The sequence below is a fragment of the Eulemur rufifrons genome, chromosome 7, assembly GCF_041146395.1.
Source record: "Eulemur rufifrons isolate Redbay chromosome 7, OSU_ERuf_1, whole genome shotgun sequence".
NCBI classification, from domain to species: domain Eukaryota; kingdom Metazoa; phylum Chordata; class Mammalia; order Primates; family Lemuridae; genus Eulemur; species Eulemur rufifrons.
In genome coordinates, this window is record NC_090989.1 from 173487537 (window position 1) to 173501904 (window position 14368).

Sequence of the window (14368 nt, forward strand, 5' to 3'; positions counted from 1 at the left end):
AGTCACCCTGCAATTGGCCATAATATTCCAACTTGAGCCTGGGAGTTATGAGTAAGATGTAGCCTCCCAAATCAGGGAAATATTGTAGCACATTTATCTCTGTGGTTTGTTTTTTTTTTTTTTTTTAAGTGCTGGAGATTTTTGGAGTTCCTATACTGTACTGGGTACCGTTTGCTGATCCTTACAGTGACCCTTCAGGGCAGGTCTTCCTAAATTGTGGCCCTGGAGAGTTCAGTGTCTTGCCCAAGGTCATAGCAGCCAACCTGTGAGCTGAGACGCACTTCACTACTGCGATCCAGAGTCTCTCCTTTACAAAGATAAGAGAGACCCAGGAAAGCTCACTGTCACAGTGACTAAGACAAGACCGCGGTAGTGTCTGGGTAGAATTCTCTGAAGAATGGGGTCAAGCTGAGTTGTGCAGGCAGCAACTGGGAGGCCTTTTTTAGGAACCAGAAGTGAGGCTTTGTGATTGTAAATTATTCAGGCTAGATGTTTACAATGAGCAATTTAGCTTCAGGCCAATATTAGCTTCCATTCCTATTACTATCAGATTAATTGCATTTTGTTGCTTTTTCTAAACACACTTCAAATCAGGAAACCTATAATTCAGCAGTTAGTCATTAAAGTAGCAGTGGATCTGCAGCTATGTTATCTGAAGCTCATCTACAAAATAAAGTAAAAATCCAGGGCTTCTTTTTTTTGTATAATAAACAGAGCATTAATAATAAGCAACTAGGATATTGTTCCTAAGGTGAAAAATGTCTAAACAGAAAAATTCTTCAGATAAATAAAAGAAATCAAGACAAATAGGCAAACAATGATTGAAAGAACTTGGATAAATTTGCATCTTAAATAACACATCTATAGAATCATAGAAAGTACAGTCGCAAATTTTATCATTTCAAGATCATGCAAACCATTATATATATATATATAATATGTTAGTGTGTGCATGTACAAAGATAATTTGGACTTAAAGGGGAGTTAGTATTATCTGACAAATTTCAAATACTAAAGTACTAAAAAGTCATATTTCCTATGTACTGCAGAAACTATATATAAATGTGTGTGCATATCTACACCTATTCTTCATTTTTCATTGTTCTCCATGATCTCGTGTCTTCACATGCAGCTAATATCAAATACGGTTTCACAGCTAATCAATAAAACACAGTTTACATCAAATGACCAGAGAGTTGTCAATTTTTTAAAATCCCAGCCTCTCTTGTGGATTGCTGACTTCAAAGACATGCATTAAGATTATTAAGCAAGTAATGATTGATTTATTACATAACATTAAGAAATGTTTTCTTTGAAGCACAAATTAAAAGGTCACGGATGCCCAGATTTTTCTTCAGGTTGATAGTTAAAAATGCAGACTAGACGATATTGCTGGCCATGAAGGACACATGAAGGGGATTTGCAGTAACTCTCCTTTCTGGGCAATATTTTAATGAAATGCTTAATATTCTTCAGTGAATTAATGAGGCAGTTCTCTATTTTCAAACAATGGGTGAACAATTAAGACCCAATCCTGAGAACAAATTGGTGTCGCTGTTATTTTGTGATGGTATTTAAAATGACCACTGCTGTAGCAACGAGGCATTATTTAACAGGAATGAAAATAACCATTTACATCAAGCAATTCAACAGAGCTATTCAGGAAAAAAAAAAAAAAACGTGGCAGCTGCTGTTCCTAGAAATAAAGCCGACATTTTAGGATGAAAGCAATTTGACCAGCTGAAACCTAAACATGCTTTGTGCCATGTTCAGAAGTCACCCAAAATGCATGCCAATGTGCTAAATGCTCCCCATAAAGCCAGCAAACTGTGCAATTTTTCACCCTCGTCTCAAAAAACTCCGGGGAGAAGAGATGGGTGCAGATCTTTGAAGAGGTCAGATTTGAGAATGAATGGAATTAATTAGCCACAGGAGAGTAAGAAAAACCATACATCAAGTGTGGGAAAAGTTATTTACATATGGAGATTAACTGGGAGAAAATCGATCCTACAACCAAACTCAAAGTCCAGTCCAAGACCGCCCTAAACACCTGCATGTCCTAAATAATCAAGAACTATATTGCTCAGCAAGCTTGCATAACAATGTCAACAGAATAATTAATTGTCTCATCCTTTTCCAGTGCATCATTACGGAAAATGAGGATGAAAATTCTACAGGTGGTCAATAAGAATAAACTATTTTTCATGCCCAAGAGTCATATAAAAATCAGGGAACTTTTCTCATACTTTTGTGAATTTTAATTATAGGTTTACCTCAATATTTTCCCTGAGGAGCATTGTTTCTAACTCTACTTCTCAAAGGTCTAGTCTTTCCTTCCCAGGTTGCAAAGTTATTTTGCTTGCTACTTGAGATCACTTCTATAACCTAGTCCCTCCCTCCCTCCCAAAAGAAAACTCTACATGGCCAAATTGATGGGACAAAATGATAGGTTTAAAGAATAATTCATTATACTATCAAGATCTTGGCATGCCAATTGCTGAAAAGACTATTTTGAGCTGTCAGTTCCAAAGCACATATTTTTTCATTGACTGACATGCCAAGTGCTTGATGGAATAATGAATTGTTGCCATTGACATCACCATTGCACACAACCCTTGGGCTCCACGCAGCATTTTTCAGGGGTGATGAATAACATTGCTGCTCTTTCTACAGTGTGCAAAGCTAGGAGGATGAGGTCAGGCTCAGGGATTGCTGAAGAAGAGGACGGCAGTTTAGGGATGGAGAGAAGAATGGGGTGATGGTCAGAGATATAATAAATCAGTTGTGACTGTGGTGCATGTGATAACAATCCCTCATAATTGAAAATATACAATTCCACTTCTCGGCATGATTGCAACAAAACAGCACCATCCAAGTGTTCTGCGTTCTTGCTTGCGGAGGGTTTGGGGTTTGGCTTTTCTGACTTAGAAGCTATTTGCTGTTATTGCATTCAACTCGGAAGCCCAGCTCCTCCAGCTCAGAGATAAAAAAGATGAAAAAGAAAGGCACCCAAACAAAAGCCATGGGGGCACTGCCCTCAGAATGGGTCATATGCATATACCCAAGTTATACTCTGCTCCTAAAGCATCATCATCCCCCCCTGTATCTCCACGGTAGGCCAAATCTAAACCATTCTAGCCCAGGGAAAGCCTTCTGAAGGCTGTAAGACCCACCAAGCGAACTGGTCAGGAGCCCTTGCTAACATTAAGGGCCGGATCTACAAAATTATTAGTACAACAAAAGTCACAATCCACAGAAATAGGCATTAAAGTATTAGGCGCTTACCATTTGTGTAAAGAACTCCTTTTTTGTGCATTTAAAAGGCAGTCTTGGACTTTCATTGAGACAAATCTCTAGTTTCCAGGTTAGGGGCCCTCTCTACCCCATGCATCTGAGTAATGAGTATTATAGTAGTAACACCTGCTTCAACAGTTTCCTTCCCCCCTCCACCAAAGAGCAATTGATTTTCTTAATTTTCGCTTTGCAAAAAAAAAAAAATGCTTTGGTTTCCCCTTTCTTGGTAGTCATTTTCCTACCTATAACTGAAAGCTTTGGGTTATGCCAGGATTTCTGTATGTCTCAGCCCGTCTCTAAATACTTCAGCAGATGGACGATTCCCCTACTGCCCGCAGGATTAAGGACACGTGCATTTTATATAAAGACTCTAGGCTAAAGCCCAGAAGAACCACTCTCCCATCAGAGCCACCAAGTGGCTATCTTACATAACTGAACTATGGCTTTACATGTGTGCATATATTTGCATATATTCACATACAACTTCCCATTTAATCATACACTCAATGAGCAGAAGTCTGGCCTAAATAACTATAGCTTAGACATCAGGTCCAAACTCCTCGCTTAAAAGCTGAGAATGCTTAGGTCAGGAGAAGGAAGGTTGGTGAACAGGGCCTTTTTAGTTAGTGAGGTTCTCATATGATGTTGATAAAACCACTGGAAGAAAAAAGTTCCAGGCCCAAGTCCTGGAACATCTGCTAGTTTTTTTCAGGGGTGCATCATTTGCCTTTGGGAGGCCCAGGTGGGAGGATCGCTTGAGCTCAGGAGTTGGAGACCAGCCTGGGCGAGAACGAGACCCCGTCTCTACTAAAAATAGAATGAAATTAGCTGGACAACTTAACATATATATAGAAAAAATTAGCCGGGCATGGTGGCACATGCCTGTAGTCCCAGCTACTCGGGAGGCTGAGGCAGGAGGATTGCTTGAGCCCAGGAGTTTGAGGTTTTGAGGTTGCTGTGAGCTAGGCTGACACCACAGTACTCTAGCCCAGGCAACAGAGCGAGACTCTGTCTCCAAAAAAAAAAAAAAAAAACAGAAAGAAAGAAAGAAAAAAACAAGGAAAGGAAGAAGGCCCAGTGGGTGAAGCAGGTGTTATTAACAAACTAATTTGGTTTCTCTTCTAAGGCCCAGGCACAGACTCCAACAGAATAGTCCAAAATCTGCTACACCAAGAAAGTAGAATTTTATACCACAGACTTTTAAGTGCTAATATTGGAATCCAAAAGAAAAAGGAAGAGGAGGAAAGGAGGAGAAAGAAGAAAGACAAAGAGAAGCAGAATGTAATGTCTTTCCCAGCTCTCGATCCTTTTCACTAGTTTAAAAGCAAAACCATAAAGGAATGGGCACCTTTTTCTGGGTATTACTTTTCTTCCCTTGTCCTCCAGATTTATTGCTTGCACCAAGTAGCATCCACCATAAAACTCTTTTTTGCAATAGGCTGCTATCTGAATTGCAAAAGCAAGAACATACAATCTAGCAAAAAGTAAATATGATAGAATTATAAAGTGATTTCTGAAGGCGATTATTGGAATAGAGATGCCTGAGACAGGCCAAACCCAAATTCCATCTCAGAATGTGGTGATGGTTCTATGAGATGCTCCATCATCATATCTTCCTTCTAATTTTACAGAAAAGCAGATGTAGCCACATCCTCATAAACTGGAGGAGGAAAAACTCCCCGTCCCATTTCCACAAGGTGAAGCATAAACATTTCTTCTATAAAAGCATCTTGCGGAAATTCTCTCCCTGAATGTTGCCGAATATCACCTGCATTTTTAAAAAATGATATGTAGATAAAGGTGGTTTTCTACAGGATTTACATTTTTCTATCAAGCGGAATTGCTCTTGCTGTGAATCAGCGCTTACTTTTCGCTCCTTTTGCCGCAGCATAATGTGTATTTGTTTCCCTAGTTTTTCCATTATCCTGTTCATCCCGCCTCTTTTTCAGTCGGCCTTTCATATGTTAATCCTGGCCTTTCCCTGCCTTGCCTTAGGTCCCTTCAATATGTCCCTAGTACTTCTCTCATTTCACTCAGTCACTTGCTTTATTTACATGTCTATACCACTTTAACGTGGGGTTTTCTTCTGGGACTCACAGCGTTCACCTTTAACTTTATCTCCTACTTGCTGATTCCGCATCCAATTGCCTCATATCAGACTGGCCTGCTTTTGTTGGCACCTTTATTTAACACCGTGCCCAGCTTAGATTGCCACCCAAGACAGTAGTTCACTTCAACTGAACTGTGTCCCTGCAATTCATTTTCCAGATTTCTTTGGAAACTGCCATCACAATTACCTCCTCTTGTGCTGCTGACTGAACGATCTCAACTTGAGAGGCAACAATGTACTGATGTAGCTGGATGGCGTTCAACTTGGAGTTAGACCACCTAGGTCCAATCCTCAACCACAGTCAGCTTCCATCTCTGTCGCATAGTAGGAGGAGAGTAACACCTTCAGTGCTGGCATTGCTGTGTTAGTGAGGTTCTTTCAGATTGTAAGGAGGAAATAATCCAATTCATAACCTGAATGCACAAGTGGCCTCATGGATAATTGAAAAGTGGTTCATGATTGTAACCCACTACAATGGGAGCCCCGGTAACTCAGCTCTGGCGTCTTTGTGCCAGGAACTTTGGCATTCTCTTTGCATCTTACATTCAAATGTCCCCAGCAGAAGGGATCTGGATGGGTCATTTATTTACCTTTTATCTTGCAGTCTCCGGATTGGATAGACTTTGACTCAGCTATTAATCCCTGGTCCAATCAAGTGTGACTGGGTAGCACAGTTGATTTAACTCAACAAACAAGACGCAACTGGCCAGACCAACTGCATGATGGAGGCACTGCCTGGTACCCCTTGCCCCAGAAGAGGGCCGTGGCCATGGCGAATGCTTACTGTAGCCTGCCTGAGATGCATTCTTGCACCATCAATTCTCATGCCTCAGGAGGAAAAGATTCCATGGTCAAATAAATTTGGACACAGTGCATATTACATCTCCCTGTTCAGAAATTCACAAGGCACACTAGTATATCACAGGTGCTGAGAAGCCCTGCAATAAACAATTCTCTTTAACTTGACTTCAGGCAGCATCTCCCAATAACCCATTTTTTAATGTAACATCTTATTGACACCCAGTAGAAGAGACTTTGGCAACTGCTGACTTGGACCTCATGAGCTATCTCCTGCCACCAGCTTCATCAGTGTCTCCTAGACCAGCAGCAGTTCCCAACCACTGGACATCAGAACCATCTGGGGACACTGAATAGAATGTAGTCAGCCAGACCATGCCCTTACAAGATTCTGAGAAGAGATCTGGAGATCAGAATTTAAATGCTCCCTTGGTCCTAGAACTTTGAATAATTCTATATGTCATAGTATAATAATAGCATTTACTGAACATATGCTATGTGCCAGGCACTAAGAAAGTGTGGTTTTATTTTCTTATTTTATCTTTACATCAACCCTGCCTAATATATATTACCACCACTTTACAAGTAAAAATCCTGCAGCTTCATGAGGCTAGGCAACAAGTCTGTGATCACACAGACTATGTGAGAGAAGTTAGGACCTCTGACTTCTATATGCATGTTCTTTGTGGTCTATGCAAAACTGTTTTTCCCAGGGACCCTCCTCTCTTGATCTGAAACTGATTGCTACTGGTGGGCAGTCAACAAACCATTGCTGAAAGAATAAATGCCAGGAAGGACCTCCACGGCCCCTTTCAGAAAAAAAAAAAAAAATCCCCAAATTCTGTAACTCAAGGTTGTGAAGAATAAACAACACAAAACACTTTAAGAACTGTACTAAGTCACGCCGGTGTACAGAATATTAACACTCTCTTATTCATTCTGAACAGCACTTCTTAATGATTTGTAATTCTTGGGCTTCTAGCCTTCAATACACTCCTCTGCCTATAATTTGCTTCTACTCAAACCAAATGATAACAGCAATTATGTATGTGATAACCTATAAGCTCAACATAAGAAAGAAATTAGCTCCTAAGAGGAATTGAAGAGTTAACGTGCTGGCTACAGATCCTAGCCAGAGCCAAACGCCCCGGCAAGTCAATGAGAATGCATTCCTCTAGGCAGCTCCTGTCAGGAGAAATCATCTTCCCGGGGCCACGTGCTCTTCCTGCAAGATGATCAGGAGATATTATACAGGATCCACCTATTGGCTGCAGCTCAGAAATTCCACACTTAAAGCTGAAAACTGTCCATGATAATTTTTCCACATTCTCTCAAATCGGGAATGAAAAAATCCATCAAACACAGAAGCAAGGCCTTACTCCTGGCGCTCAGGTGCCTGGAATCTACAACGAGCCGCTTACACCGCGCTTCAGGCCCCAAGAGGCCATTTGGAAGGGCTTGACTGCCACCTGGTGGTCACATGTGCATTACCGGCCAAAGCGAGGGCCCATAAGAAACAAACTGAGCAAACGGCTGTCGGCCACACCTTTTTTGACAAGAATGGTTGCATCTTTCGACATGCCCCAATAAGCTAAAAGAGAAGAAAGGTATTAAAGTGTTCTGTCAATAGCCCTTGGTTGGGCGTAGGTTATTTTGAATAATTGGATTCTCCAGGGCAATCATACATACCTGAGCTGATTTGCTTACATGCTCATAGGTAAAAAGCAAGTGTTTTCCAAATTATCTATTGACTAAGTTTCAAAGAAAACTAGTTTGTAACTGCAAAGCCTAACTCCACGACTGTTTTCTCCAGTCCCTGTATCTCCCTCCCTCCCTTCCCTCGCCACCCTCCCTTTGTTCCTTCCCTACCTTCTTTCCCTTCTTCCTTCCTTCCATCCTTCCTTTCCCTCCCTCCCCTTCCTTTCTTCTTTCCTTCATTACCTATAAAATTCCCTGTTTAAATCCCTTCACAAAGAAAGCCCCTTGTCCAATCCATCTGCTACGTACTGTGACTTTGAGCAAGTTCCTTAACCTCTCTGCTCTCCGTTTAAAACATCTAGAATAGATTTTACATTTTTAAATTTGGTGGGGTGACAACAAAAATAATATGCAACAGAGACCACATATAGCCCCCCCCCAGCCTAAAATAGTAACTCTGGCCCTTCACAGAGACCGTGTGCTGGCCCTTCCCTTCCCCTGCTGCAATCTGAAGCTCACAGTATCATCTATAAGTATTCTTGTTTTTAAAAAAATTAAATCTGAATTTAAAGGAGACTTCAGATCTAACTTCTAGTTGACAGGAAGCAGAAGGGAGAGTGGAACAAGCGCAACGCCACCACGCCCGCCGGTAGGGGATACTGCAATGTGCCCGAGCTCTCCCTGGGGATGAGGCGCTGAGAATCCGTCTTGCTGAGACTGTTGGTGGCTGATGGATCACAGCTGAGCTTCTCTCTAGAATTGCTCTCAGCTGAAGGGCGTTGCCTTGCTCAAGGTTCCATCCTCTCTGGGATGGAACTTATTTGATGACTTGTTGATGTTAATAAAAGCATCTCTTGCCTCACTTTGGGGGGCCTCACTGAAGGACCACCCCAGCTCCACAGCGCCCCACTGAGGCCTCGCCAGCTACTGCGTTCCCTCTCAGTACCTCCCTTTGCCCAAGTCTGGCCCCTTCCTCGCAGGTGTTGATCATGAAAACCTTTCCCAAAAACCCACCTCCATACGAATCTCCATCCCAGGGTCTGTTTTCCAACGCATTTGATCTAAGACAGCCCTATCCCTCTACAGTCTATTCCCAGCATAACAGCTTGAGTTACCCTGTTCAAAAGTAAGTCAGGGCTCTATTCCTTTGTTCTGATCCCTGCAATGGCTCCCATCTCATGAGAATCAAAGACCAAGAGCCTTGCCACCTGCATCCCTGTCCTATTATCTCGTGACCTCACTTCCTACTTCCCTGGCCCTTGATCACACCAGCTGCCTGGTTTCCTTGCTGTTCCTCAGACACACCAGGCACGCTCCTGCCTCAGGGCCTTTGCACAAGCTCTTCTGGCTTCCTGGAATGCTCTTTGCCCAGTTATCTGCATAGCTTCTGCCCTCACCTCCTTCCAGTCTTGACTCAGTGAGAACTTCCCTGACGCCTACTTAAGTGTGCAGCACTCCACCTCATCCCAGACTCTACACCCCTTGTTCCTGCTTTAGTTTTCTCCATAGCACGTGTGCATCTGGCATACTGTACATTCTACTTATTTATGTTATTCAATGTCTGCCTCCTTCACCACAGTGTAAGCTCCACAAAGGCATGGACTTTTGTCTATTCTTTTTGTTGCTGCATTCCCAGGATTTAGAATAGGAACTGGTACATAGTCCTTACTCAGTATTTATTGAATGAGCAAGTGAATGAATGAATGGGAAAATAGGAAGGTGGAATCAGAAGGCCTGTGATTTTTAGGGAAGTCCCTTAAACAGCATCTGAGTCACATGAAAAACAGGAACCATATTCTTATGACATTTTGGTGAGGATTATACAATGTAGTATTTGTGAAAGTATCATAGAATAAACTACTAACTAAATATAAGCTATACTTTTTGCTTAAACTGAATTCTTCATCAGGGAGCTATTTAGTTTTTATAATCTAAGACCTACCAGATGGCCCAAAAAAGCAAGTATATAACATTCAGACATAGAAAACCTGTAAAATGGTTCTATATTCAAGTAAAATATAAAAAGATTTATTCCAAAGACTTAACCAAAATGTACAATGAAATGCATCCTTTTAAAGACTTAATAAACAGAGCAGTCTTTACATTTTAAATTTTATAACAATTTGAAGACCTTCTTTTATTCACACAAAAAGTCTGATAAAAGTTAATTCCATAATTAAAATGTCAAATGTACTTTGTTTATATAAAATGTATTCTCTTTTTAAATGCAAAATATTCAAATATAATAGTTTTATTATGAGTTGTTCTCAATTTCTGAAATTCTCACTAGTCTGTAGAATGACATTTCCACACACTTCTTAAAATGAGGTAAGAAGATAAATGTTGAAACTTTTTTTCCCAGACAGTTTTTTCAGATGTTTATACTTGGCTGACTCAAAGTGCAACACAGCCTTCATAATTCCTTTCATGTGAAACATTTTCCCAGCAGTTATTCAGCATTTTGCGAAAAAAACAGTAACAATACCTGTCATTTAAAAATTCATAATATGTTATAATTCTTTTTATACAATTTTAAGATCCAAATCAAAGCTATTGCCACAGTGATTTTTCTTTGCAGATATTTGAATAAATATTCCTAAATTCTAGAAGACTGTTCATAATCCTTCAAAGCAGAGGTCAGAAAACTTTTCCTGTAAAAGTCCAGATATAAACATTTTGTTCTGCATATCACTTCCCCATTGTATATTCTTTTTTTTTTACAACTCTAAAATGTAAAAGAAAAAAAAATTCTTTACCTCCGTTGCAATTTGGTAACCGCTTACTTTAAAAAAATAGAAGTTAACTAGTCTCTAAATTAGACTACTCAACACCCTTCTCCAGGGAAGACCTGTGAACCTGAGCCCAAGACCATAAAAAAAATTAGACTACTCAAGTGTTAATAAAATGTAAACTTCACATTTTGCAGTAAAATAAATCCATGGTTTCTGACTGCTAAATTGAAAGTTCAAAAACAGTAAGAAATGACTCCCATTCAAAGAGTGGGACTATATACCAGATATTCTTTTTAATCAATGGCATCTTTTTCATATGGCTTTTTAAAATTTTGACTGGATAATTCATGCCTTTATTTTATTTTTGTCTTACTGTCTTATAGGGAAAAAATTCTACTCATGAGGCTAATGTGAAGTTTGTTAAGTCACAAACTGGAATACTTTCATGCTCATAGAGGTAGACGCATACACACAGGTATAGGCAGTTACAACTAATTACAAAATGGAAACCACTATTTCATATATAAATTCAACATAAACACTCTCCATGACTAAGAAGGAATCAGTGGAAACCAGTATGCAAAACGGAACTTTCTAATTTGTTTTTATCATATGTAGTTGTTACCATTTGGGGGAAACATGATCTGAATATGAAATATATGAATATAAATTAATACAGTGGCATGATTTATTCAGGTTCCTAATGCACACAACCTGGAGCTGACTAAACTCTGATCTACAACGTGGTCCTAGACTTGGTACTGAGAATCACAACCGTATGTATGTGGTGCACATTTTCCTTTCCTACTGTACAAAGTGTTATAAACAGATTATGGCAAATAAAAGAGCCATTGTAAAAATTTACCCAAATAGATCATAAACAAGGTGGAACACTCTAGAATTACAATCACATGATATTTTACAGAAACATTTACAAATTCTAAAGCTGAGAAAGTTGAAAACTTTGGTAGCCCTAAGAAGAAAGCTTAACAACACCACTTAGCCCAGGCCTGATTTTTGAACTATAAAAAGTAAAGCTTTCAGTGCAAATTTATTATTGCTACCGATAAATAGCAATATCACAAAAAAAATCACTTAACACTTAAATACTATAAAACACATAACAATACCCTGAAGGTGTGTTTTGGTATAGAAAAGGTGATTTGGGACTAGGAAATAACAGGTTGTTTACCGATTGAATCTTGAGTCTGGATGTTGGGATGTTTGAACACTGTCTTTTCGCAAACAGACTCAACACATTTATAGCTCATCACGTTTCTTCTTAAATGGCCACTTTGGGTGTTGCAACACGTGGTCTGCAGCCCGAAGGACAAGGTACATAAATTCTTCTACATCGAAAGAGTAGTTGGTGAACTTCGGGTGTTCCCCCAGAGTTGGGTGGTGGCCCTGCACATACAAACCAAAACACAGATCCATAACTCATTGAGGGCATGGTTTTCTCTACAGGAAGAAAGTTATTTTTCTTTGGCTAAGGCAACTAATTTATGCTCTACATAAGAGGTCAGCAAACTTTTTCTGTTAAGGGTAAAATAATAAATATTTTCAGCTCTGCTGACGCTAAGGTCTTGGTCACCAGTTACTCAACTCTGTCACTGAAGGGCACAAGCAGCCACAGACAATGCATGAACAGATAAGCATGGCTGTCCTTTGTTTACAAAAGCAGATGGTGGGCCAGATTTGCCCCACCGGGCTATAGTTTGTTGATCCCTGTTATATATAATCCAATAGATCTTTCTAGGCCCAAATTTCACAAAGGTGTCTTAACAACACGAAAGATATAGAGTGCTTAATTTCCCTTTTTCTGCAGTTTGTAAATATAAAATACAACTCACTATTCCAGAGAAGAACAGTTTATCTTTGAAGTTCAATGATTGTTTTTCATATTAATAATTAGACACTTCAAACACATTAAAAATGAAACAAGGTGAGTTTTGTGATTGAAATTTACCTTATCCTGAGGAAAGACTTTGTTCTGCCTTCGCCAAGTGATGTAGTGGACGCCTCTCAGCCTGGCCAAGTCTAGGTAACAGCGTTCATCTTCACAGTTGTACCTACGGACACGAGGGTGTCACGACGTGAGGCTTTTGTCCGGGGTTTTTGCCCAATCAACAATTCTCTGGGGGAAAAAGGCACCTCCCAAATGTGTCCTCCCAAAAGGTTGTATACACAGTAAATAAGATGGAGAAAGCGAATTTAAAAATATTCTCTGAACTAAATGACCTTAGCTTTTTTTTTTTTTGAGACAGAGTCTCACTCTGTTATCTGGGCTAGAGTGCTGTGGCATCTGCCCAGCTCACAGCCACCTCAAACTCTTGGGGCTCAAGCAATCCTTCTGCCTCAGCCTCCCGAGTAGCTGGGACTACAGGCACGTGCCACCATGCCCGGCTAATTTTTTGTATATATTTTTAGTTGTCCAGATAATTTCTTTCTATTTTTAGTAGAGATGGGGTCTTGCTCTTGCTCAGGCTGGTGTCGAACTCCTGAGCTCAAACGATCCTCCCACCTCGGCCTCCCAGAGTGCTGGGATTACAGGCGTGAGCCACCGCGCCCGGCCGACCTTAGCTTTTTAAAAACAGAACAGGATCAAGGAATGAAGGGAATTGACTTTATTCAATAGGGTCTACTTGCTATGAACTTGATATTACCTCATAATACCTTGTCTTCACACATATGTTAATGGACTGGTGGCAGGTAATACTGCCAAGGTCATATACCTAGTTGGCGAAGGAAATAAAATTGAACCCAGGTCTACTGGACTCCGAGGCCTGGGCTTTCTCAGTTATAGTACTCTCCCTTCCTCCCTCTTTCCTGCCATTCTTTCCCCCCCTCCCTCTCCAGGAGAAATGAATAGAGACAGAATCCACACTTACCCGGCTAATTCTCTAACATATACTGTATATATTTTTTAAGTGTCTCCAGAGAATTAGAAATTCATGACAACTTTTATCCTAAATAGCCTCCTATTTAGATACTGAGTCAAGTTATTTTTAAAATGAAACCACAGAATCCAGATACTTAGACACAAGGGAAAAATCAGGTAATTGCTATTAGTGTGTCAAGAACTAAAGTGGGAAGCCAGGCATGGTGGCTTATATCAGTAATCCTAGCACTTTGGGAGGTTGAGGCAGGAAGGTTATTGAGGCTACAAGTTTGAGACCAGCCTGGGCAACATAGAGAGACTCTGTCTCGCCAAAAATAGAAAAATTAGCTGGGCATGGTGGTGCACGCCTGTAGTCCCAGCTACTTGGGAGGCTGAGGCAGGAGGATCACTTGAGCCCAGGAGTTGGAGGCTGCAGTGAGCTATGATGACACCACTGCACTCTAGCTGGAGTGACAGAGCAAGACCCTGTCTCAAAAATACAAACAAACAAAAACCACGAAAATGGGGCACGGTGTCAAGAGTAAAATTATTAGGGGAGGGAAGGCCACATCTTCATAACCAGCCACCAAGTTAGAGGCGTGCCCTGGGCAGATCATTTACACGCATGGACCTCAGTCTCCCTGTGTATGGCATCAGTGAGCACTGGGTGAAGTGGTTGGCTTGTGTTTTAGAGCTATGTTGTGCACAAGATATACAGGTTCTCTTTTAACACAATAATTTTACTGATTGCAGGGAGATGCTCACAGTTTGAAAGGCACTTGAGAACGAACTCAGAGTAGGGAGAGCAAAGATTCACATCTTCCCTATCGTGCTGGGGATGGTAAGAGGAAGAGG

The 14368-nt window shown here is 40.6% G+C and overlaps 1 protein-coding gene across 1 annotated transcript in view; it reads right to left on the minus strand.

The window, feature by feature from the left end:
- Nucleotides 1–11799: 11799 nt before the first annotated feature.
- Nucleotides 11800–14368, minus strand: part of EOGT (EGF domain specific O-linked N-acetylglucosamine transferase) — a 29402-nt gene continuing 26833 nt past the window's right edge. Inside the window, exons 12-13 of the mRNA XM_069473785.1 lie at nucleotides 12602–12704; nucleotides 11800–12039 (exon numbers count right to left, since the gene is read on the minus strand). Coding sequence (XP_069329886.1) covers nucleotides 11893–12039; nucleotides 12602–12704 — 250 coding nt within the window. The 3' untranslated portion in view covers nucleotides 11800–11892. The remainder of the gene's footprint in view (nucleotides 12040–12601; nucleotides 12705–14368) is intronic.